The sequence below is a fragment of the Gallus gallus genome, chromosome Z (assembly GCF_016699485.2).
Source record: "Gallus gallus isolate bGalGal1 chromosome Z, bGalGal1.mat.broiler.GRCg7b, whole genome shotgun sequence".
Classification (NCBI taxonomy): domain Eukaryota; kingdom Metazoa; phylum Chordata; class Aves; order Galliformes; family Phasianidae; genus Gallus; species Gallus gallus.
The window spans coordinates 45,117,434-45,141,097 of NC_052572.1; the positions used below are offsets into that span (position 1 = coordinate 45,117,434).

Consider the following 23,664-nt stretch of genomic DNA (forward strand, 5'->3'; position numbering starts at 1 on the left):
GTTTATTTTCAAACAACACAGTTGAGGCAGGCAATGCGTGCAGGAAGACAAGAAGTCAATTTGCAGTAATCTGAAAAATGTTCAGAAGAAGTCACTTTGCAGTAACCTGAAATACATTCAAGAAAGAATTGACATAGTCAATAGTGAGACAGAAGAATAAATATATGAAAAAAAATGGAAAAGAGAGTGAGCAAAAAATTATTCTAATTCTAGCAAAAAAACAACAACACAGGAGAACTGTGAAAGTGCAGTGACATTCAGTCATGCCAATGGTAGTGTGCTGTTGGGTGGAAGAAAACGTAGACAACAACACATGGCCACAAGAGAATCAACTCAAGGAACAGCTCAGTGCCCGCAGAGGTAGCTGAATATACGCATACAAAGGAAGTGAAGAAGGTTCTAAGATGTAGCCAGTATTGAAGTACAGTTTCTTAGCCTGCAATCATTCCTGATTACTAAGAAGTGAAAGAGGCAAAAATGATGCTTTCCACGATGATGTCCCCGTTGAGGTTGAGGCACTGTAAACAAACAGCTCAGTGAGCATGGTTCTTCTGCTTCTTCGCTACACTTTTCGTTCCTATCACATAGGGATATGAAAAGACTGCAATGTTGTTGTGCTGTGGTCAGCTTTTGTGTTGATGGTCAGCTTATAGCTTACTTAAACATTTATCACTATATCACTTTTCCTGACTTAACCTGAATTGAGTCTTCTGCTCAGAACAGTTATGGATATTATGTTTAAATAAATTCAGCTGAAAACAGGTAGTAAATTTAATTATTAGGATCAAGAATTGTTGATAACTCAAGACTAGGTCAGTACCAAACCTTGCTGTTATTCCAGTTAAACTGGGATTATTGGAGGAAGCAATCTGATATATAACTTAAGCAACAGAAAATATTTCATATAAGTTTATGAATAAGATGCCATTAATAATTAGAACAAAACTATTACCACCAAAAGCAATGCTAAAGATTTACAGACTAATTCAAATTCATTGTGATTGGATGCACTTCCCCTGAAGTCGGTGTAATTGAATCTACCTCCAAAAGATCAGAATTTGGTTTTAGCTCACTACTGCTCCTGCCAATTATATTTTGTGCAGTGTTTTAAATTATCCTGTTATTGTAATCAAGTAATAAATACTTTAACCTACTGAGCTTTGAAACAATTATGTTTTCTTCAAAGTTCTGTGGAGAAGCTTGGGAGCATTAGAACAACACCTACCTATTGCCTCTGTCAGTATCCTCAGGAGCATGCTATTTTCTAGCTTTATTTCCTCTTTGAAAAATGATGCTGAAGTCTGGCATTTGTACTTACAGAATCTGAAGTGACTGAGCAGGCAGCCATTCCTAATGCTGCCCAGTTATTTGACATCCACTTTAGATAACCTTAAATTGCATATGTTCCAAACAAAGTGGAAACTTTTACCAATCATATTCTTAAGAACATTTTCCTTATTTAATTTCTGTGGTGATAATTAGCAGTTACTTTTTGTGATTTATGGCACACCACAAACACTGTTGGATGTCAGTTTGATACAGTGGTTTTAGAAAAAAGCAAACTAGTTCCCAGGCTAAAACAGGGCCTCAACAATAGGGAAAGTAAACCTTTTCAGTGTAGCTTTCTCTAAGTAAACATACACTCAAACAGGGAGGACAAGGAAAATTAAACATGAAAGTGCTAAGACATGTACTGTATATAACTTGCATCCAGTATTTGTGTTCTGTAGCAGACAACCAGATATTTTAAAACTTTGAACAGATTATTAGTCTGTTTTAATACTGAAACAGCTATGAAACAAATTAAAAAAAAAACCTCTACAAATGTTTCGAGTTTGCTATGCACAAAAAGCATTACTAAATTTGTAGATGTCATAATATAAACAAATATTTCCTTTGGGATATGGATATTCAAAGAGCATTTTTTTCAAAAACAAGAGAAGAATGGCAAGCAATTTTCTGTGTTACACAAAAACTATTTTTTTTATATAGTATTATTTGTACCAAGGCCCTGGAAATTCAATAGTCTTTTGCCATCAGTGATTTTTGGCTTGGCTATCAGAATGCTTAAAGTACTTCAAAGGGAAAAGACATCTAACTGATATTTCTGCATTGCTGTAAGTAAAGACACTCTTTTGTGGTTGTTTCTAACATTATGTACAACCATTACTACTAGTTATGTACTAACAGAATAAAAACTTGAACAGAATAAAAACTGTTCTGCCAAGAAGCTAGGAGAGTATAATACAATTTAATCTGCGTATTTTGTTGTACTACCATACTGTATGTACCCTGTGAATAAAGTAGCTTAGGGAAACAACTGACATGAATGCTGGAGAACTCTTCCATATTTTGAAATGCCTTCGTTTGGTTGCCAGTCCTTCACATTTTAAAAGGAAATAAATTCGATAGAAACATATCAAACAGAATCCCACACCAAATCAACATTTAGATGATAGAATTATTTGGCAAGAATCCCACATATGATAAGGATGTCAAATCATTGTCAGATGAAAAAGAACAAGCATTAAGCTGAAAACATAAAGAATGAAAGGATACAATTATCACAGAGACCCCACATGCATCCTGTTTCTCTACATTTTATTTACATTATTCTGACACTTCAATGTCAAAGTTATTGTCTTGTCTTAAACTATATGTGCTGTGCTTGTCATAAAGACAACACAAAATGATCATTCTGCTTCTGTTATTTTAAGATCTTAGTTGTGATTTTCCAAATATTTTTAGTTATTTTGGATCAGGTTCTGGCTTACAGAATTTTGATGAGAGTTCTATTTTTTGTTAATTGCATTGTTCCTTCTCCCTATATAGATTTAAAAAACAATCAGGCATTATTAACTGTGAAACCAGCTTCATGATCATCTCTGAATATTAATTACCAACAATTTGTAACTTCAGAAATTCTCAATACAGTTTAGTCTCATGAAATGGAAAAGTACTATCAACATTATTTTCCAAATCATAGAATCATAAGATTGGAAAAGACCTACAAGATCATCTAGTCCAACTGTCTTCCCATTACCATTACTACCCACTAAGCTACTTAAAACATTTCTCGTAGCATCTCATCCAGATGCCTTTTCAACACTCCAGGGATGGTGACTCCACCAGCTCCCTGGGCAGGCCATTCCAGTGCCTGACCACTCTCTGAGAAAAAAAGTTTTTCTTTACACCTAATCTAAACCTCCTATGGTACAACTTGTGGCCATTTCCTCGGGTTCTGGGAGAAGATGCCAACCCCCACATCATCACAGTGTCCCTTCAGGAAGTTGTAGAGTGAGATGAGGTCTCCCTTGAGCCTTCTCTTCTCCAGACTAAACAATCCCAGATCCCTCAGCCACTCCTCATAAGATCTGTGCTCCAGACCCCTCACCAGTTTTGTTGCCCTTCTCTGGACATGTTCCAGGGCCTCAGTGTCTTTCCTGTAGTGAGGGGCCCAAAACTGAACACAGTACTCAAGGTGCGGCCTCACTAGTGCCGAGTACAGGGGGACGATTACCTCCCTGCTCCTGCTGGCCACACTATTTCTAATTCAGGCCAGGATGCCACTGGCCCTCTTGGCCACCTGGGCACACTGTTGGCTCATGTTCAGCCGAGCATCAACCAACACCCTCAGGTCTCTTTCCTCTTCACAGTCATCCAGCCACTACGCCCCAAGCCTATAGCACTGTATGGGGTTACTGTGGCCAAAGTGCAGGACCCGGCACTTGGCCTTGTTGAACCTCTTCCCATTCACCTCAGCCTAATGATCCAGCTTATCCAGATCCCTCTGAAGGGTCTCCTAGTTGAAACTAAAGAAAGAAGAGCTTAAGTGTCTTTCCCAGATTCACAGAATGCCCAATTACTGATAGAAATAATGGAAAATCTGAGCAATAATTTTCTAGATACATGAAAAAAAAAATCAAGTGGTTTTTTTTCTTCTGCAAAACTGCATAAAATACAGAACACTCTTCAGATTAATTTCATAAGACTTATCAGTTTTCAAAACTATTAGAAATATATATAGTATCATTTACTTAAAAAGAAATGTGTCATTTTCATTCCTTCAACTCCTTGCTTTTCCTTTATTTTTGCCTCTTCACCATTTTCATTTTTACCTTCATTTATCTCTTAGCTCTTTTTGAAGTTAAAAGAACTGCTTTCTCACTGCAAGTTTTTCAACCGACAGCCTTCTATGATAGCATTTTATTTTGAACATTAATAAAATCTTATGTGTTTTCAACACATCCTCTTTTTTTCGAAGTAACTCAAGTTTTCATTTGGTTCTAATTCACGATCTCCAGTAAGATGGACATAATTTTTCAGGAAAAAAAGAACACCCACATACCTTAGCTTATATAATATCAATGCTCTAAATTTAGAAGTATAAAGAATAACTTGAAGATGATGACACCACTCTCCAAGTTACTGCATTGTGAATACAGTAATAAATGTAAAGTATTCACAGAATTGACAGATAATCTACAAAGAATATGAAACAGTTGCAGAATGTTCTGCGTTTATATAATATCAGAATAGTGAGAGAAAACAAGATGAAAGTTGCTGAAATATAGAGCATTTCTTTCCAGAGATGTATACAGCAAAAGTAAAAGAGTTTAGGGGACATGTATCACACCATCACACCTCCATGGGTGGCTGGAGTCCAGTAAAGTGTTTCCTTCCACACATAGATCAGGACTGGAAAAACACTGAGAACACTGAGTGTTAGCTCAGGGGGATGGAGAAGCCTAAGACTCCTGTTTTCTTGCATGGATCATTTTCTTAGATACAAAGCAGTCTTCTCAGTTACTTGCCCTTTAATGACAGTGCAAAGATGAGCAAATCACAACAATATGTTGGAGCCACGTTATGAAACGTAAGAGATGTTGGCATCTCTCCCAAAATACATGAGTAATTTTAAAGCGACTACACTGAGCTACACATTGCCATATGTCTCCAGATGAATTGATACCTTTTCAGCCCAATTTAATCTCATTATTCACACCCCATTTTCCTTAATCTATATGATCTCAGTATACAAAACCGGAACCATAAACACATAAAATAAAGTGATTTGGTATCACATACATTTTTAGACAAGCAGCTAGATACTTTAGAAGTACTTTGGAACAAATTACAGACAATTCAGTGATCAACTGGAATTGCCACTGAAATATTTCCTCAATTTCAACACTGTCCCCCATACTTAAAAATAGTGAGATTACACTCTGTTATTTGCAGAAGAAAACCTATTTTTGAGCAGTATTTTTTCATACTGGGTTGAAGCCCGGGTGTCTTACCTACTGTCCTTACCCAGCTGTCCTATCCAACTTGGCGGAACAGTGTTGTTTTCTTGCTTTCTTTTCAGAGGAAACTGAAGAGGTAGCTTCTTCAGCCATTGGCTGTTGGCCATTTAGGAGCAGAATGTCAGGACATAAGGCAGTGAAGGTTGGGTACAGACTGTCTAGAGGGTTGTCAGTTGTAAATGAAAAATTGCTGCTTTCAGAACATATACGAGTAATTCCTGATTTGTTGCTCCATGTCAAAATCAAAACAACCAAGATTGTCCAATCATAGCTGGGATTTATCATGTAGATAAATGCTCCAAAACAAGTTCCCAGACAGACTTATGTGGAAACCAGGGTAAAGACCACAGGTTTGAGGTATCTTGTCTCCTGGAACAGCTCACCTCACTCAGTATCTCCGTTGCTGCAAAGTTGCCCTTACTCATGCATTTATTTAACCATTAAAGTGAACTGCTCCAGTACTCTCAGATCTAACTTATAGCACTACTGAGTCTTATTTGCTACTATTTTCTGAGAAATTTTCTGTCAACTCTACCATCAGAAAACGAAAAAAAAAAGAAAAAAAAAGAAAAAAAAAGAAATCATGATCAAATTAGAATAACTAAACATTCTTCAATAAGGAAAAGAAGGAAAAGAAGGTCAATGTGGTACAAAAACTGAAGGATTCTTTCTACTTTTCTCACAGTGCACAAAAACTCTGAAATATATCTGCAATCATTTTTTAAAATAGAAACTGTTATGTTACTATGATAGAGAAGCTTAACAGGGGTTAACATTTGAAGTGAAGAAACAAAATGTTTGATTTTTGCTTATTTAGAGAATTTTGTAGCCACAAAAATGAAAGAGGAATAAAATGAGGCCATTTCCAGACCAGGCATGCTCGGAACTAGCAACTGAATCTATACCAATGAGTCATATGTGAACAAGGTTCTCTCTATTTCTCTCTCTCTCTCTCTCTCTCTCTCTCCCTCTCTCTTTTCCTGACGGAAATACAAAATCCTTATAATACAGAAACATTTGAGATGTGATTAATTACTTCCTCAGACAGGTATTGCCTATGGCCTTAGGTAAAAAAAAAATAAAAAAAAAAATTAAAGAAATAACTGTAACTCCTTCTGGGGCAAGAATTTAACCAAGTAATGTCACATGAAAGAAACATTTTCTTTTATGTCTACACCCTTACAAATTCAGAAATAACTGAACAGTAGAATGGAACTAAATTACTAGCTAAACAAGTTTAGCTGTTGCAGTTGAAGGACGTTTTCTCATCAAAAGTAATGGGTACTTGAGTGTGAAGTAGATTAAAAAAAAAAAGTATACAATGTTGCTAACAGGAAGGACTGGGATGGAAATTTATTCCAATAATGGAAGACAAAGTTTAATCCTCTAAATAAATTTGGGAGCTTTAACAAGCAGAAAAACACTGATAAGAAGAGTGTATTGAGTCTTCCTCATAAATAAGAGGGAGAGAGCGTTCAACATTAATGAATGTGGAATATCAGCATGATTAGAGAAATGCAAAAATAAATATGCCATTTTTCTATCCAATTAAAAATATGAATTAATGGAAGATTAACAGAAGTTTTTGAAAAATCTTCTAATAAGCACAATCAAGATAAGAAATTTAAATTTCAGATGAAGCACAATAAAAAAAAAAAACAAAACATCATTTCACATGTGATATCTGTGGCAGCAGTGACTGTATTCCAAGGTTTTTCCAAAATGTAAGCATTCTGAATAAATTCTGAGAAGAACATCTGGTCAGGATTTCAAAGCTTTGCAGATTTCAGCAGGTTCTTACCTTACTGAAACTGCTGATAGTAAGGGTGAAAGTAGTTTGAGCTCTTCATGCTAACAAGAATATCTGTCAATTTTCTATGTAAAATGGTTGACCTATATTTAGGAAAAGAACAGTGAGAAGGGCTTTGGTAAGTATACTGGTGACAAAAGAAAGATTGGTGAACAAGATGGCAGATGTTACACAGGACAGGGAAAAAGCCTAATTGCTGAACATCTTCTTTGACTCAGTCTTTACCAGCAAGACTTGCCTTTAAGAATCAGAGTGTAACTTGAAAGGCTAGAGCAAGGAAGAGGCAGATTCTAGCCCTCTGTTCATCTTCTTGGTGGAAGAGGATCAGATTCAGACCGGGAAATACTTAAGCAGCCTGGACATACATAAGTTCATGAGTCCTGATGGGCTGCTGGCAGATGTCACTGTTAGACTAGTTTCTAAACAGTGGAAGAAAAAGGAAATGTCACTCCTGCCTTCAAGGAAGAATGAAGAAAGACCAAGGGAACTCTGGTTGAGTCAGGCTCGCTTCAATTTCTAGGAATGTGATGAGCAGCCAATCCTGGAAAATATTTTCCAGTCACAAGAAATAAATGAAAATCATCATGAGAAAGCATCATGTATTTGCTAAGGGGAAGTAATGCTTGGCCAACTTGACAAACCTCTATGACAAGAAGACTACCCTGGTAGATGAGAAGAGAGCAGTGGATACTGTCTTCCTGGCATTCAGTAAGACCTTTGACACTGTGTCTAATGAGATCTTCATCAACAAGCTGTAGATGTATGCACTGGATGAGTAGACAGTGAGGTAGATCAAGTACTGTTTGTGTGACTGATTTGAGAGGGTGGTGATAAGTGGCATGAAGTCTAGTTGGAGACTAGTCACTAGTAAAGTACTCAGGGAGTCAATACTAGACCCAGTCCTGTTTAACATATTCATTAATAAAAGAACAGAAACATAGAATCATAGAATCCTTTGAATTGAAACAGACCTCTGAGGACCTAGTCCAACTCCCCTGCAATGAACAGGGACACTACAGGTAGATCAGGTTGCCTAAGGCCTTCTTTCTTTCAAGCCTCACCTTGAAAGTCTCCAGGGATGGGGCAACCAAAAGACTAGGTAACCTGTTCCAGTGCCCCACAACCCTCACTGGAAAAGATTTTTTCCTTATATGTAGCTTAAATCTACCCTCCCTGAGCTTGAAGCCATTTCCCCTTGTTCTATTGCCACAGACCATGCTAAAGAGTCTGTCCCCTTCTTTCCTTTAGGCTGCTATCAGGTCATCTCACAGCCTTTTCTTCTCCAGGCTGAAGAGCCCCAGCTCATTAAAAAATGAGGGAGGTGCTCCAGCCCTCGTTCATCTTCTTGGCCCTCCTCTGGACCTGCTCCAGCAGCTCCATGTCTTTGTACTGGGGGCTCCAGAACTGGATGCAAAACTCAGGTGAGGCCTCACCAGCACAGAATAGAGGGGTGGGATCACCTCCCTTGAGCAGTTCTAGGCACCTCAGTTCAAGAAGGACAAGGAAGTGGTTGAGAAAGTCCAGTGCAGAGGCACAAAAATGATTAAGGGAGTGAAACATCTCCCTTATGAGGTGAGGCTGATTGTCTCTTCAGTTTGGAGGAGACTGAGGAGTGATCTCATTAGTGTTTTTAAATAAGTAAAGGGTGAGTGTCATGAGGATGGAGCCAGGTTCTTCTCAGTGACAACCAGTAATAGGACAAGGGCTTTCCCTCCAGGCTGCTCTCAAGCCATTCTCCACTCAACCAGTATCTGTGCTTGAGATTGCCCCGACCCAGGTGCAGGACCTTGCACTTTGTCTTGTCGAACTTCGTAAGGCTGGTATGGGCCCACCTGTTCAGCCTGTCCAGGTCCCTCTGGGTGGCATCCCTTCCCTCTATAGTGTCAAGTGCACCACTCAGCTTGGTGTCATTTGCAAACCTGCTGAGAGTGCACTGGATCCCACTGTCCATGTCACATATAATGATGTTAAATAACGCTGGTCCCACTGAGGAACACCACATGTCTTCACTTGAACATGGAGCCATTGACCAGACTTCTGTGAGTGCAACCATCCAGCCAACTCCTTGTCCAGCCAGTGGTCCACCTATCAAATCCATTTTTCTCCGATTTGGTGACCAGAATGTCATATAGGACAGTGTCAAATGCTTTGTGTAAGTCCAGGTAGATAATGTCAGTTTCTCTTCCTTTATCCACTGATGCTGCAATTCCATCAAAAAAGGCCACCAAGTTTGTCAGGCATGATTTGCCCTTGATGAAGTCATGTTGGTTACCACCAATTGCCTCGTCTTTATTTCCATGTGCCTTAGTAGAGCCTTCAGGAGGATCTGCTCCATGATCCTGCCGGGCACAGAAGTGAGACTGACTGCCCTGTAGTTCCCCACATCTTTTTTTCCCTTCTTGAAAACTGGGGTTATGTTTCTCCTTTTCCAGTCAGTGGGAACTTCACCACACTGCCATGACCTTTCAAATATGATGAATAGTGGCTTTATGGCACCATCCTGATGAACAGTACGGCGGGAAGGTAATAAAAGCAGTATGTGTTTGAGTCATATATATAATCTCTCAGTTCAAGTCTTAAAAACGCACTTAAAATTAATTTCTACAGATTTCACTACCCTTGCTTAGAACAGTGAAGTCAGACAAGACTGCCTTTCTTACAGGTGTGTATACACAGACAAAAGAACACATAACAACATGATTTTGATTGTGATGAAAGATTATATCTGGGAGGAAAACGGAACTTAATTTTACCTTTAGGAGTAGGAATTGGTCTCTCAAGTCCGTCCACATGGCCTAAGGGGTCATTTGAATCTGGAATTTCCATTTCACCTAGGCAAAAAATAAAACATTTTTATGAATTGAAGTTCTGGGTTAGTCTATCCCTTACAAAGAATTATGACAGTGAGTTAACAAACTTATTCAGGCCAAATCCCAGCTCCTGAGTAGCACAGATGAAATACCTAATGACAAGTTCAGGAATTATCCATACCATGTTAGAAGACATAAGATTAAGTCAGTTCTGTGGAATATCTTGTGCTCTACAGATGTGGCTAGCCTTAAAAACCATTTTCCAGCTCACACTTAAAATAAAGGGATTTACAAAGGACTCCAACATTTCCTGATCACTGGCTCAGCAAAGCAAGCCGTAACAGAAATTGATGGACAACCTTGGTTGCAAAATAGCATAGATCTGTTTTGGAATTTACATTACAGTAATACAGATTCTATTTTTAGAAGTCAGGATCAGGATCCTTAGTAGTTTTCTTATCCAGTTCTGCAACACATCACTAGAAAGTATCACCTAGAAATGAAAACAAAGTAACATAATAATTCTCTCTGATGATTTTAACAGTTTTCCAGATGCTGAACTACAGTGAACTCATACTATATAAAACATATAGTTGACAATTTTAGTCTAAAAGAGGAGTGATATAGGTTACATGTCAGGACAGGCTGCCCAGAGAAGCTGTGGATGCCCCATCCCTGGAGGTGTTCAAGGCCAGGTGGGATGGGGTCCTAAGCAGCCTGATCTGGTGGGTGGCAGCCCTGACAACAGCAGGAAGTTGAAACTGAGTGGCTTTTATGATGCCCTCCAACCCAAGACACTCTATGATTCTGTGATTCCATTATATATCTGAGCAGGCAGAAATAATGTTGGTCTGCCAGCACTTCTTGCAGACAGTAGACAACACTTCCATGTTCTTTTGTTTTTGCAGTGTGAATTGATGAAGGTATGACAAGAGTGTCATGTCAGATTTCAGCAGAGATACATCACGTCTCATTTTTTAAGGAAAACTGAAAGAATCATGCCTCTATTCCTTTCTTTCTGCATGACCTCTCTTAAGTATCACAAGGAGTTTAGAATGGGATACCAGCATTGACCAGTTAGGGGAAAGACCAAAGAATGGAGTAAAAAGAAGAGTAAGAAAAACAGCTCTTTTAATGCTGTGTATTCAACTTTAAAATACTTGTTTCCATTTCTTCAGTCAATTAGTGAGATTCATAACAGGAAAAACATTAACTCAGACATCAGCACAGAAATTTTTCTCTCTTTTCCCTCCTTCCCAGACTCATATCTCTTTGTTCTGAAAAGCTTTAAAAAACAAAGATGGTAAGAGAAAAAAGCATTTGCCAATTTGAAAATGTTTCAGTTCTGTGTGATTAGTTCTTTCGCTTGACAAGTTTATGTCTGGCAAAGACATTTATCCCCAGATGTTCTTTAAGAGAGAATAATTACAAACCATAGACAGCACCTACAAGCAAAATCTCCATGACTAAGCAATGTTAAAGTTGAAAATCCTTTATCTACTAAATAAATTATAAATAAAAAACAGATCTGTCACTTAAATTTTTGCTTTTATGAAAGAAAATTTTATATTTTATACTTGCAATAGTTCCACTTAGACCATATTTATTCTGAATTCTCAAGCTTAACCTTTATTTTCTGAATCATAAGATAAGATGCCATAAAGTCATTATGAGCATGAAAAAGTAATTTTTACATCAGAAATTCTTCTAGTTCAAACAATCAACAAGATACTACAATCAAATAAAAGGTTTCCACCTTAAGTTAAACAGAATAAAATAATCCTATAGTCAAGAACCTCTCCAAGGAAAAAGACTGCATACGCCTGTTGAATATTCTCAATGTCTCCTGAATTTAAATTCCCAACTTAATACACTTTCCTTCTAGGATTGAATCCACTACACTTTCCTCAACAGACAATCCTTGCTGTCATTTTTCCTTAACTCCCGTTACTTCACAGCAGACATTTCTTATTATGTACTGTCACCAATTTTCCACAGACATACACGTCAGGTTTGTAGTTCTACACTTATTAACTTATGTCCTTTTTTTCCATTTCATTTATTCAATATTCCAATATGGGTATCTCATTTTACTTCTCTTCCTTCTGATTTATTTATTTTTTTTCCGGCATTTGTCCATGTCCTGCTGCTGCCAAGATGGGTAAAAATCCACAAAGATGAAAACGAAGTGGTTAAAGCGTATACGGCTATCATAATCACATTCAATGCCAGTAAAGAAAGGGAAGCAGACAGGGAATGTAAAGAAAGACAGACTTGGTTAGGAAAAACAATGAGAAATGAAAAGAAATGAACATGGAGAAAGCTCTTTCTCAATAGAAGGTTTGTTCGGAGCTAGCCATGACAGTTGAGGTGCAAGATCTTGGTCTAAGAATTTCTAGTTCAAACAAAATTGAGGTCAGTGCTAAAAAGCAGTAAGAAAGGCAAATTCAGTTAGTACTGGCTATTTCTGGGAAAAGAGTAGAGAATAAATTTGAAAATATCATTATGCTGCTGTATAAGTCTATGGTATTCTTTTATAGATAGAATGTTGCATGTTACTGAGGTCCTCTCATCTTGAAAAAAAAAGGAAACAGTGGTGTTCAAAGAGTTTCACAGAAGAGCAACGAGGATAATGAAAGTTACAGAAAAACTTCTGTGCACATGCTAGGATTCACCACTGAGAAGGAGGTGGCTGAAATGTTTTTCGATCATGAGACTCTTGGGCTGTTGTTGAGATCCAGTCTGTTTTCCTTTACCAATCTCTCAGTAAAAACATGAAAAAACAGCAAAAGGAACTTTCAGAAAGTGAAAGACAAAGCTTTCTGAGACAAGTTATAATTAGGCTGTGGTCAGAGTTTGCATGGATTACAGGTGAGAATGAACAAGTAAATAGAAGAAAAAAATAAGTGGAGCCATAAGTAATGTATAGAAATCATATGTGGATGAGGAAGTCCCTAAGCTCAAAATGGCTGGAGGTTAGGAAAATATCTAGAAGTACTTACACAAGCCCCTCTTACAATTTTTCTCCTGCATCTCCTTTTTGCTTCTGCTGGAGCCATGACACACAGGGGGTAGATATCTGATCTACTCTAGTATGGTTACTGTCATATTTTCAACTGCATGTGTTCACTACTCAGACTCTAGGAGAATCATAACTCATTTCTGAAAACCTACAATCTACATTTGCAGTGAGTATCAGGTAGAAAAGAAAACCAGTTTCTGTCTTCCTTGTGCATGAGCAGACAAGACTGCCACATAACCACAACTCCCCCTGAATGGAGATTCCCCGTATGAGGCAATGTGTATTTCATATTGACCACCTACTACATCCTCAGGGATACCCCTCTTTTTAGGAATGACACTGTCAAGAAAAACACAGATGCTGTAAATTTACTTTTATACTGCTCATCTACAAACACAACTTCTCAACTTTTCTGGGCAACAGAGGAAGTTATTTCAATGAGGGGAAAATTCCAAAACCAAAACAGAAACCATATCTAAAGTCAATATTCTGTATTTATGGTGTACAAAATGCAAGTTGATATTCCATTTCTTAGACTTAAATGTAGCAAATTTCAGCATGAAGACAAGCAACATAAAAAACGCTTTCCCAGCTGAATATAAATAATTAGCCCTCCTTTTGTTAATTCCCTTCTCCTGACAAATATGAGGAAGACCTTCTTAGTGACAAAGATTCCGGGGCAGGTAGCTCTTCTTCAATTCAGGCACTGATGACCAACAAAATACATAAGAAAACATCCTGTGTTACTGAGAAAGAATGTTCTAACACATACAAAAAACTAAATTACCAGATGGATCACTGTACCAACTCAGGCTGCATACTACTCATCATAAAAGAGCAGCATTTTTTCCTTCTGAAATGGTTATGAGTTTAAACATCATTCAGTACTTCATAGATTATTGCAATAAACAAAATTCAAAATGAACAGACATCAAAATAAAGCATTAATCTTCATTAAAAACCGAGATCCAAGCAGGCAGTTATTATAATTAATACCAGAACCAAAACAGAGCCTCAGCCTCAAACAGGAAGAGAATAACAAAGTCAGGTATTTTCAACCAGAGTGGGCCTGATTAATTTAGGGGAGTTAAAAGCTGACTGATACTATATGGTGCAAGGTTAATTATTGTCTTTCAGTTCTTGTAGAGCACAGATGAAATCTTAAAGGACTGGAAATTGCATAAATAGCTCTAATTACATATTTAAAAGGGTAAAAATGAGTGCCAGATAACTACAGATGCACCAGCTCAACATCAGTTCTTGAAAAAATGATGGAACAAAGAGGTTATTTTAAAGTATTTTCAATAAAACAGAGAGATGAGTAATAAATAGCATGGAAACCAACAGTGAACTGGTTTAAGAGGATTAGAATTTAACACAAGTCAACAATCCCAAGTTATTGCAAATAAGTCAAATATCATACTGGAACATATAAACACTAGTAATCCTTCCATTTTACTCAACACTAGTAAAGGCCTGCACTGTCTTCTCTAGTTTTGTGTATCACTGTTCAAGATGGGTGTGGAACAATCTGAGATACTACAATTAGTGTCACAAGAATGGTCTAGAAAACAAGACCAACAAAAAGAAAAAACGAATGACTAAGTCTGTTTAGTCTGAAGGAGATCAGAATCAGATTCGAACTAGCATTTTCCAAATGCACAGATCTCCACAAACTACATTTCCCAGGGTGGGAGATTAGGCAAGTATCGACTGTACATGATACTGCACAGATACAGTTAATTCTTTACTTCCCCGAGGTGAAAGGAGACCTCTGAAGATCTTTTCCAGTCCCATGGTTCTATGAGGAAAATATGTATCCTTCTACCATGTTATTCTAATTCTCAAAGCTTACAAAGAAACCCTTCTACACAAACAATTGCACATAGCTACACCTAGTGCAACCGCAGATTTTTCATACAGCAATTCCTTCCGGACATCAATAATCCTGACTATCGATAAAATTATTGAAACCATTTCAGATTTAAATGGCAATACGCAGCCTTTGCTTCTTGCAACTGTAACCTGTGACTTTCTTTCAAGAACATAAAACTTCCAAAATCTCTCTCTGCAGCCTAATACACTCTAATATTCTGTTCTTTTCTTCATAAAACTTCGTTGACCTTCTGTCAATTTCTAACCTCTGGAACTCACAAACAAAGGACCCACTGTACCCTTTGATTCAGCTGCCAATCTGATTACTTTGGCTGGAGGAGGCAGGCTGCTTAGGTTGCTGAATCAGGGCCTTTCATTGAAATTTCTCTTTTCCAACATCTGCAGCCCCTGGCAACCAGTTGAAGAGTGGGCTTGGCAGACCTGTAAAGGGTGGTGAATAGTGTACAAAAGATGCAGTTTGTAGCATGAAATCAGTACCCCCCTTTCATAGTTATGGCAGATTGGAACCACCACAGCACATGTTACTTAACTGCTGCAATTTCACATAAAAATATCTAAAGGTAGAAGAAATAATCCGTAGTTTTTGTTGCAGTTGCTCTACTCAGATGACAGTGAAGTCTGAATAACAAACATTTCTTAACCTGCTATCAGCTGGCAAAGAAGACTATTTTCTGGATAGTATGGTAAGTAGTAAAACTTATTTTTGAAGACATCCTTAAGTTCTTTTATTACTGTGAAGTTAGCTGCAAGTAATTTTAAAAGTTCACGCTATCAGACAATTAAAAATTGCAAAAGCTTTTGTATGCCTGTTCTGTTGTAACAAGAGCCAAAACACTTAACAAGTACATTTAAAGCAAAGCCAACACCAGCCTGCAAGTAACAGAACCTTCAGAAAATAAGCAGGAAACACAGACAAGAAACCTTTCAAAAGTACCACAGCTGAATTATAAATACCCACAATTTATAAGCATTCTTTATTGAAGCTAATGTCTTGTTTCAGTAGTACGATTTTTCCTTTCTTTATCTTTTCCTCAGTTTTACCTAGGAACTATACAGAAATGATTTTATGTCAGTGTGTCAGGAAAAATGCTGTACTACAGTGCATGAGAACTGCAGGGGCAGACAAAAGGCTGACCTGAGGTCTAGTATCTGTGTCAATGACAAGTACTTTATTTGTTTCACATAGAAATTTTTACATTATTGTAAATACTATTCTAAATGCAAATATTAAATCACCTTCATTCTGCTCTGTGTGACTTCATTTCTCAATCACATCGTAACAGGTCTTCAAAATCTTATGCTATGATTTTCTTTTGTTAAATAAACGCATAAAAGGGAATTTGTATATCACATTAACCTCTGTTATAATATATATATAATGAACTTCCAATATAGAAAAAGATACACCGACGTTGCAGTTTATCCTCCTACTCATCAGCCAGGTATCTTACCTAGCACTATGAAGTCAGCATGACAAGATAAACCACTTAAAACATTATTACCAGAGATTCAGACATAGACTTCAATGAATGCTTTATTTTAAATCGTATTTTACATTAATTCCATCCAAGTTTTCAATTGCACTGTAAAACTTTTATTACAGAACTCCTACTTCTAACCACTGAATAACTTAAGATTCTTCCTTCTGGAATTCATATTTGCCACTTAAAATGAGGGTTCAGAAACATCAGTGAAAAAATACTGATGTTAAAGTTTTACTCACATTTCATTCACATGGAAACCCTAATTAACAGACATTTTACCATAAAACAAACAGCACTCATGGAAGAGAAGATGCTCATTTTAAGTAACCAAGTTCAGTACACTACAAAGCTCCAGAGATTATAAGCACTGAACTACAGATTATTCTACTCATTCAGAGCCAAAATAAAGTTAAGATAAAATTCAGCTGCTCTTACTTTATAACACAGTGGGGTTCATTCAACAATATTCTCACCTACACCAAGGAATACCCCAAACCTATTTTCATTTTTTAGGGCTTTCTGCAGAGTCCTGGCCAAGCCACCTTAGGCAAGACTGCTAAAAAGCATTAGATGCCAAAAGATGGAGACAGATGTCTACCAGGATTTTCAAAACATATGGGCACCCAGATCTCATGTCTGCCCTTAAGCTTTTGTAGCTCTGTTGCTCAGAGGCAGAGATGGGTAAAGGTAAGCTCCTTGATGTGGTTACTGGTGCAGCCATATGAATTTTTGAGTCAGCACAAGAAATTAAGCAGCACAGAAGCAAGAAGGTGGGGCAGAAAAAAAGTCAAGATGGAGTTTTTAGGTTACTCTGATAGCATATGCCACTTTCAATTGATCACAGATGCCAGATTTCAACCGTATTTGTGAGCATCATGGCAGAGAAATTCTGCCATCACTGCAAAGTACTAGCTTTGCTCCTCGTAAAGAAAGGCAAAAAATAATGTAACACTTGGAAACAAATTAAGATTTAATTATAGCAATAAAATTGTTCTGAATGTTTAATATAAAAGAATGTACTCAATCATATTTACGGCATTAGGTACTTGAGATTTTTTAAACCATGGAAGCCTTTCAGTGTCATTCCTAATGTTGCAACAATGCAACAAGGTCTACTATCGCAAGCATAGCTTTTCTGTACAACAACAAAAAGCAATTGTGGATACATTCTAAAGCTCTTCACCACCTCAGCTATAAAATCACAGTTCAGTCACAACCAATAGAGGCTGAGAACACACCTGCAGTAGCTCAAAGAACACTAAGCAACATGATAATTATCCATGGCATTATTACATGATTGATTATTTTACTGCTTCTGGCTGTGAAAATAAAATAGTCCCAGTCAAAAGGTTGAAAATTATCACGATTTATGAGTATAACACTCCATCAACTGGGAGAAATAACTATTTTCACAGTGCTCTTTTTTTTTTTTTTTTTTTTTTCCTCTGAAAAATAATTTAGAATCTGAAAATACCAGTGCTGTTTGCAGCCTCAGGCTGAAATCTTCAAGACTCCAGTTCAGAAGAACAGTGTTAGCCAAGCACAACACTTGAAAACAGGCTTATTTCTAAGCACACTTTTAAATGTTTATGCTTATGTTTCCTATCTTTGAAACAAAACAATAACATTAATCTCCCTCAATCTAGGCAGTCATATAAAAAAACAGAAGATATAAACTGAGCATAATGGAATATTAATTACATACTCTAATTCTGACTTGATGTAAAATACAGACAGTGTACACTCTGCAGAATTTTTTTTTTCTTTTAGTTACACTTTTTTTTTTTTTTTTTTTTTTTTTAATTTTCACTCTCTGATAATACTGCCAAAGCAGAAGTTGCAACACCAGCCTGAAAAATGTATGGCTGTTACCAGCAAGGCATGTGACCCTCTGGAACATGATGAGAACAAACAGCACACTCAGGCTGATCAAAGCATTTCTGAATGATAAAAGTTCTTACAAGTAAGTTTTGTAATCTCCACCTTCCTGACAGAAAAGGCACAGTGGGCAAAGATATATAATTAATTCCCAAACCCAAAGGCTTGACACTAAATGCTAATATGAGAAACTTGGGGGCCTAAGCTGGAGGCCTGGCTCTTCAGTATTCCTAGAAACCAAAGCAGACAAGTGATCACCAATAGAGTACTATCTACCCTCCTGGGATTTGTCTTCATCAAGTCACGGTAGAACACAATTTCTGCACCTCTAATACATAACATCAAATACTGCATTTGAAGAGGATCAGCTGCTCATTAGTTAGTACTATCTCTACTATAGACATTGCTCATGAACAATTAGAATAAGTGAAATATAACATTTTTATTTCTCTAAGAGGACACATTTCTTTTTAACAAAAAGCATTGTTATTAAAGTGCCTGAAATTCTTAGCTTTCTACTGAAAATCTTCTTTACACTGAGTAGTTATGTGAAAAAAAGAGTGATTCCTCCCTCCCAGTGACTGTTTAGCTTGTACAGATGGCTGTAGAGCAAGTAAGGAAGTAGTGAAGTCAGTACACATGTGTCTGGACCAGACGTCACCACTGAGAGCTTCAAGTACCTGTGATTATAGATCGCTGGTGGCTCAGTAGCATCACATGAGTGTACCCACACCATGTCTGCATAGGAAATAGAGGACAATGACAAGGGATCTCAGAATATAAAGCAAACTATGATCTGCATTTTAATATCAGAAAAAAATCAATCCAGTTAGTTTACTTAAGAGTATAGAAGATACTTTATTGATTTTTCTACGTTTTTCCATTAGGGAAAATTACACGAGCTATTTATTTTAACAACAATAAGGATTATGTTTAAATAGTATTCACATTTCTTTGTTTGACACTATGTATATCTAAACTAAACTATTTCTGCTAAAATGCTGCTTACTGTCTCTAGGCAGAAAAAGGTTATTTCTTCCTACTAGAGGATCAGCTTGGTCCTTCAGATTACAAATGAATGCACACAGTGAAGCCATAATGGTTGTGTGCTCTGAACAATTCCTGTTTCTCTTCTTTCTGTTCTTTTCATTGCTAAAGGAGGAAATCAGATCAGCTGTATAAATGGACTTCTTTGACACAATTGCTTTTTATTACTTGCTTGTAATTAACAGAACCAAACAACACTTGTCTGCATGAAAAGTGGAGGGGTACTGTTAGTTTATGCTCTTCTCATAAACAGTATTAAGAAAAGCGTAGAAACCTGAGGTAGAAAACAGAATGAGTGGAACAATTCCAGTTGTACATACATGCAGTTTCCAGTGGGTAGATGGAGCACAGACCAAGTGGGAACCTGGTCACAGCCACAGAGATACTAGCCAACACGGCTACTTCCACAAGATGAGATGATGCCTATCATACCCCTGCCTGCCTGCACACCAAGCAAGGAGCACTTCCCTAGCCCAATCATAGAGAGTAGGACCAGGCATACACACACTAGCAGGCAGATCCAATGTACCTGGCACTTTCTACCTAACACATTTTCCCCCAAGATACACAGATATTTCCTGAGCTCCCATTATCACTCCTCACTATACAGTTTCATGATTGTAATTGATGCCAGTCATACAATCAACATAAATAATTTTATTGTTTGATTATGATTCCATTTCAGCAGCAGCATTCAAGGCTGCCATGCTGCCATTTTAATGAATCAAGAAACTATCTTCCAATTGAATCCTGCATTTATAAGCTCCTATTACACAAACTAAAGCCTTTCTTACTTTGTTGTTACTCTGACAGCAGGACCAACACCACTCTTGGTACACTGCATGGCTCAGTTTTGCTCCTACATCAGAAAAACAAAACCAAAAAACTATGACTGTGAAAGCCCTATTTTAATAACATATACACTAGAAGAAACAACATACACAACCTGATGTCAGGTTGCAAGATTAGCTTATGGTGTTTAGCCATGACTTCAAATTCTTACTTGTATTTATTGTACAAATCCTACTTCAAAGTCATATACAGACACACCTAAGATTTCATTACAGAAAAGGACTCATTTGACGTGATAGCCTGTATTTTTAACAAATGCAACAATAAACTCACACATGTGAATATACTATTGTAGTCACAATCATATATGGGAATGTATGAAACAGGCAATGTCGGAAAATTAATTGATTCCTCTCTTAAACTGAGAAGTGCACAAAAGTAGACAGCTACATCAAGCAACTGCCAAACACAATGGCCATTTTTCCTAACACTTCTGGGCCTTGACGAAGATCCCTCAGCTTTAAAATTTAAAAATATTGTGTTTCAAGGAAGAACAGTTAAAATTGGGTCATAGAAGTGCTACCTTGTAACATTTCAAAAATTACATAGCAGATACACAGTCCAGATCCAAATGTTACTTTTATACTTTATATATTTCACTATAACAACTGTTTACTTCATCAAAGATGACAGCTATGGTTTTTATTATCCTTAAGCAAATGTTTGCACAGGTTTTACATACTTGTATTATATATTATTATAAAATTTTGCAAGCAAAAGCCAGTCATGCCAATTCAAATGTCCTTGTGTACAAACTTCTTGTAAAGAAAGTGTGCAATCACCAAATAAATTGTTTGAAGTTTACAGTTGACTTCCTCCATGGTAATTATAATTAGCTTGAAAAATACACTAACTCCAAAATACCAAAAAGGGTTGCTAATTTTAATATGCAGAAGAGCTTTCTAGAACCAGACCATAGCCACATGCACAATTAAAGCTGTGATTATAGCCGAGTATAACATTAAAAAATGACATGAGTTTAGATATTTGTAGGAAATCTAAGACTTCTGTTGATAATGAAGCTTTAATGGAAGTTACTCATGTGATGTTTATGGAAGTAACATATGCATGGTATGCACCTACTGTGCAGTGAAAGACAGAAAACTGATGAGCTTAAGGTGCTACAGTTTAACTGCAAACCTCCCAGTTTTTTCCAAACATAAAATTTATTCTCAAATACTGACTGGATGCACTGGGTTTGTGGGATAAGGTTTTGGTAGCAGAGCCCAGCAGTACCCATGTTAGAGCAGAGCTCCAGCTCCTCCAAAGGGACCCACTGCTCCCAGATCGTGCTCTGGGAGAATAGGCGTAAAAGAGGGAAAACTCCTGCACAACAGTAGCTGGGAGACAGGAGGGAGAGATGGGAGCAAAGTGGCCCTGCAGCCCCTCAGGCCACTGCAGAAGATCAGGAGGTTCTCCAGGTGAAGAGCAGCAGTTTCCTGCAGCACAGGAGAAGCACATGGAGGAGAAGGCCGACCCCCTGCAGCATGTATGACTCTGTGTGGGCACTGTGTAGAGCAGATCTCCCCATGCAGACAGAGAGAAGCCCATGGCCAAGCAGAAGATGAGGCCAAGAGGACACACAGCCTATGGACACTCCTGCAGGATCAGCCTGGGCTGAAGCCGCAGCTTGTGGGGAGCAGCCTGTGGTGGGGTAGGAGGGCTGGAGGAGATGCTGCCTGTGGGGACCCATGTGGAGCAGTGCCTGAAGGGTGGGCCCTGTGGAAGGAGCTGTGTTGGAGCAGTGCTGGGAGTGCTGCAGCCTGTGAGAAGCCGATGTGGCATCAGTTTTGGAGGGACAGCATCCTGGGGGAGGGACATACATGGAGCAGGAACAGAGAGTGATCATGGAGGAGCAGCAAAGCGTTATGGACTGACTGCAGCTCCCACTCCATGCTGCCCTGTACTGCTCAGGGGTAGGAGGTAGGACAGGGCAGATGGGAGAAAGGTGTTTATATTATTTGCTTTTCCTACTATGAAACACACTTGGGAAAAATGAACAATATATTCCTTTACATTTCAGAATTTAAAAAACGTCTATTTTTAAATATAGCAATATCCAATAAAACTAAAACACAGTCAAATTGTTACAGCAGGAAATCTTTGTTATAAAACAAGTTAACTTGCCACATTGACACAACAGACCTCCTAGAAGAACTGATCATAAACTTGAACACGCAAACACGTCACATCAGTGTAAACATAATAAAAGCACAGAAAAAAAAATCATATGCATATCAACTAAAAACTGGCTGCACTATACACAATTATCTCTTTTTTCTCCTTTTCAGTACAAAATTCATTACAATGTAAAATTCAATCCCAAACTCATCCTCCAAAGCCTGTAAAGGAATCTAAACTTCATAGAGCATGATATTAAGTCAAAAGAGAAATCAGAGTGAAGTATGAAACACTGGAATTCTTTCATGCTTACATCTACAAATAGGAATTTAAGAAAAGAACAGCAGCAGAATGAGCCCATAAGCAACATAAATCCCTGTGGTTAAAGTAAAATTCAATAACGATGACAGAAAAAGAATTGTTGCAAAAGTCAGCTTTGAGAACATTTATTGTTTCCACAGCAACTCAACCTTCAGAGGTCACAGAAGGGTTAAATTCCCTTATTTTAATCCAACTCAAGTGCTTTACCAATCACTTTTCATGAAACAAAGGCTGCACGAACATTCAATGAGTTGGATTGGTAGGGCTTTGTGAAACTTCTCCATAAACAAAGGAAGTTACATACATAATATATTGTGTTACTGTAACAAGGTTTTTATGTAGATTTGAAGAGATCTTACTGGCCTGAATCATAAAACAGCAATACTTACTGAACTGAAAAATTATGGTAAAATTGAATAGAGAAGTATCTTGTTGCTGCTTCAGTTAACACACAAGGCTTTACTACCTTTTCATTTATTGCGTTCTGATTGCTATACTTTGAGTTTTTCTTACTTTTTAAAGAAGAAATATATGACAGTGTTATTAATAGAGCTCCACTACAAACAAGTCAGTAACTAAACATTTAGATTTGCTTTTTGCTTTTCAGAATAAGAATCTAACACTCAACACCAACCTAAAAGTGCTAGCTTGTCAACTGCAATTAATATATTAGCTAGGTTAGTATAAGAACCAGTTACGTCAGTTCACTACAAGTGTGATGAGGTGCAAAAACTATTTATTACAGGATACAATGATGACTGAATTTCTATAGTTTTCTTGAATGCTACAGATTAATCATTCAGAATACGCTACTTAGCTTCAGTTACTCTGAAGACAGAGAAATAAGGCAGGAGTAGGAGCGCAAGTTGGCAAACAGCAGCAGGAGCAACAGCTACAATTATTACGACTTCAAACAATTAGGATATGAAAATGGCTGAGCAAAATCTAGAGGAGAATGTAGTTTACACTATAATACCAGAAGCAATGTAATTATTCAGCTCAGCATTACTTCAGTCTTGTATTATTTAACACTGCAATTTTCTGAGTGCTTCTGATATTTGCAAATAATAAAAGACGTGCATAACAGATGGACAGAAATAAATATGTTTGAACCCAA

General features: G+C 37.4%; 1 protein-coding gene across 1 annotated transcript in view; it reads right to left on the bottom strand.

Moving 5' to 3' along the window:
* ROR2 (receptor tyrosine kinase like orphan receptor 2) overlaps positions 1 to 23,664 on the bottom strand; it is a 154,069-nt gene that overhangs the window by 36,438 nt on the left and 93,967 nt on the right. Inside the window, exon 2 of the mRNA NM_001080716.2 lies at positions 9,870 to 9,947. Coding sequence (NP_001074185.2) covers positions 9,870 to 9,947 — 78 coding nt within the window. The remainder of the gene's footprint in view (positions 1 to 9,869; positions 9,948 to 23,664) is intronic.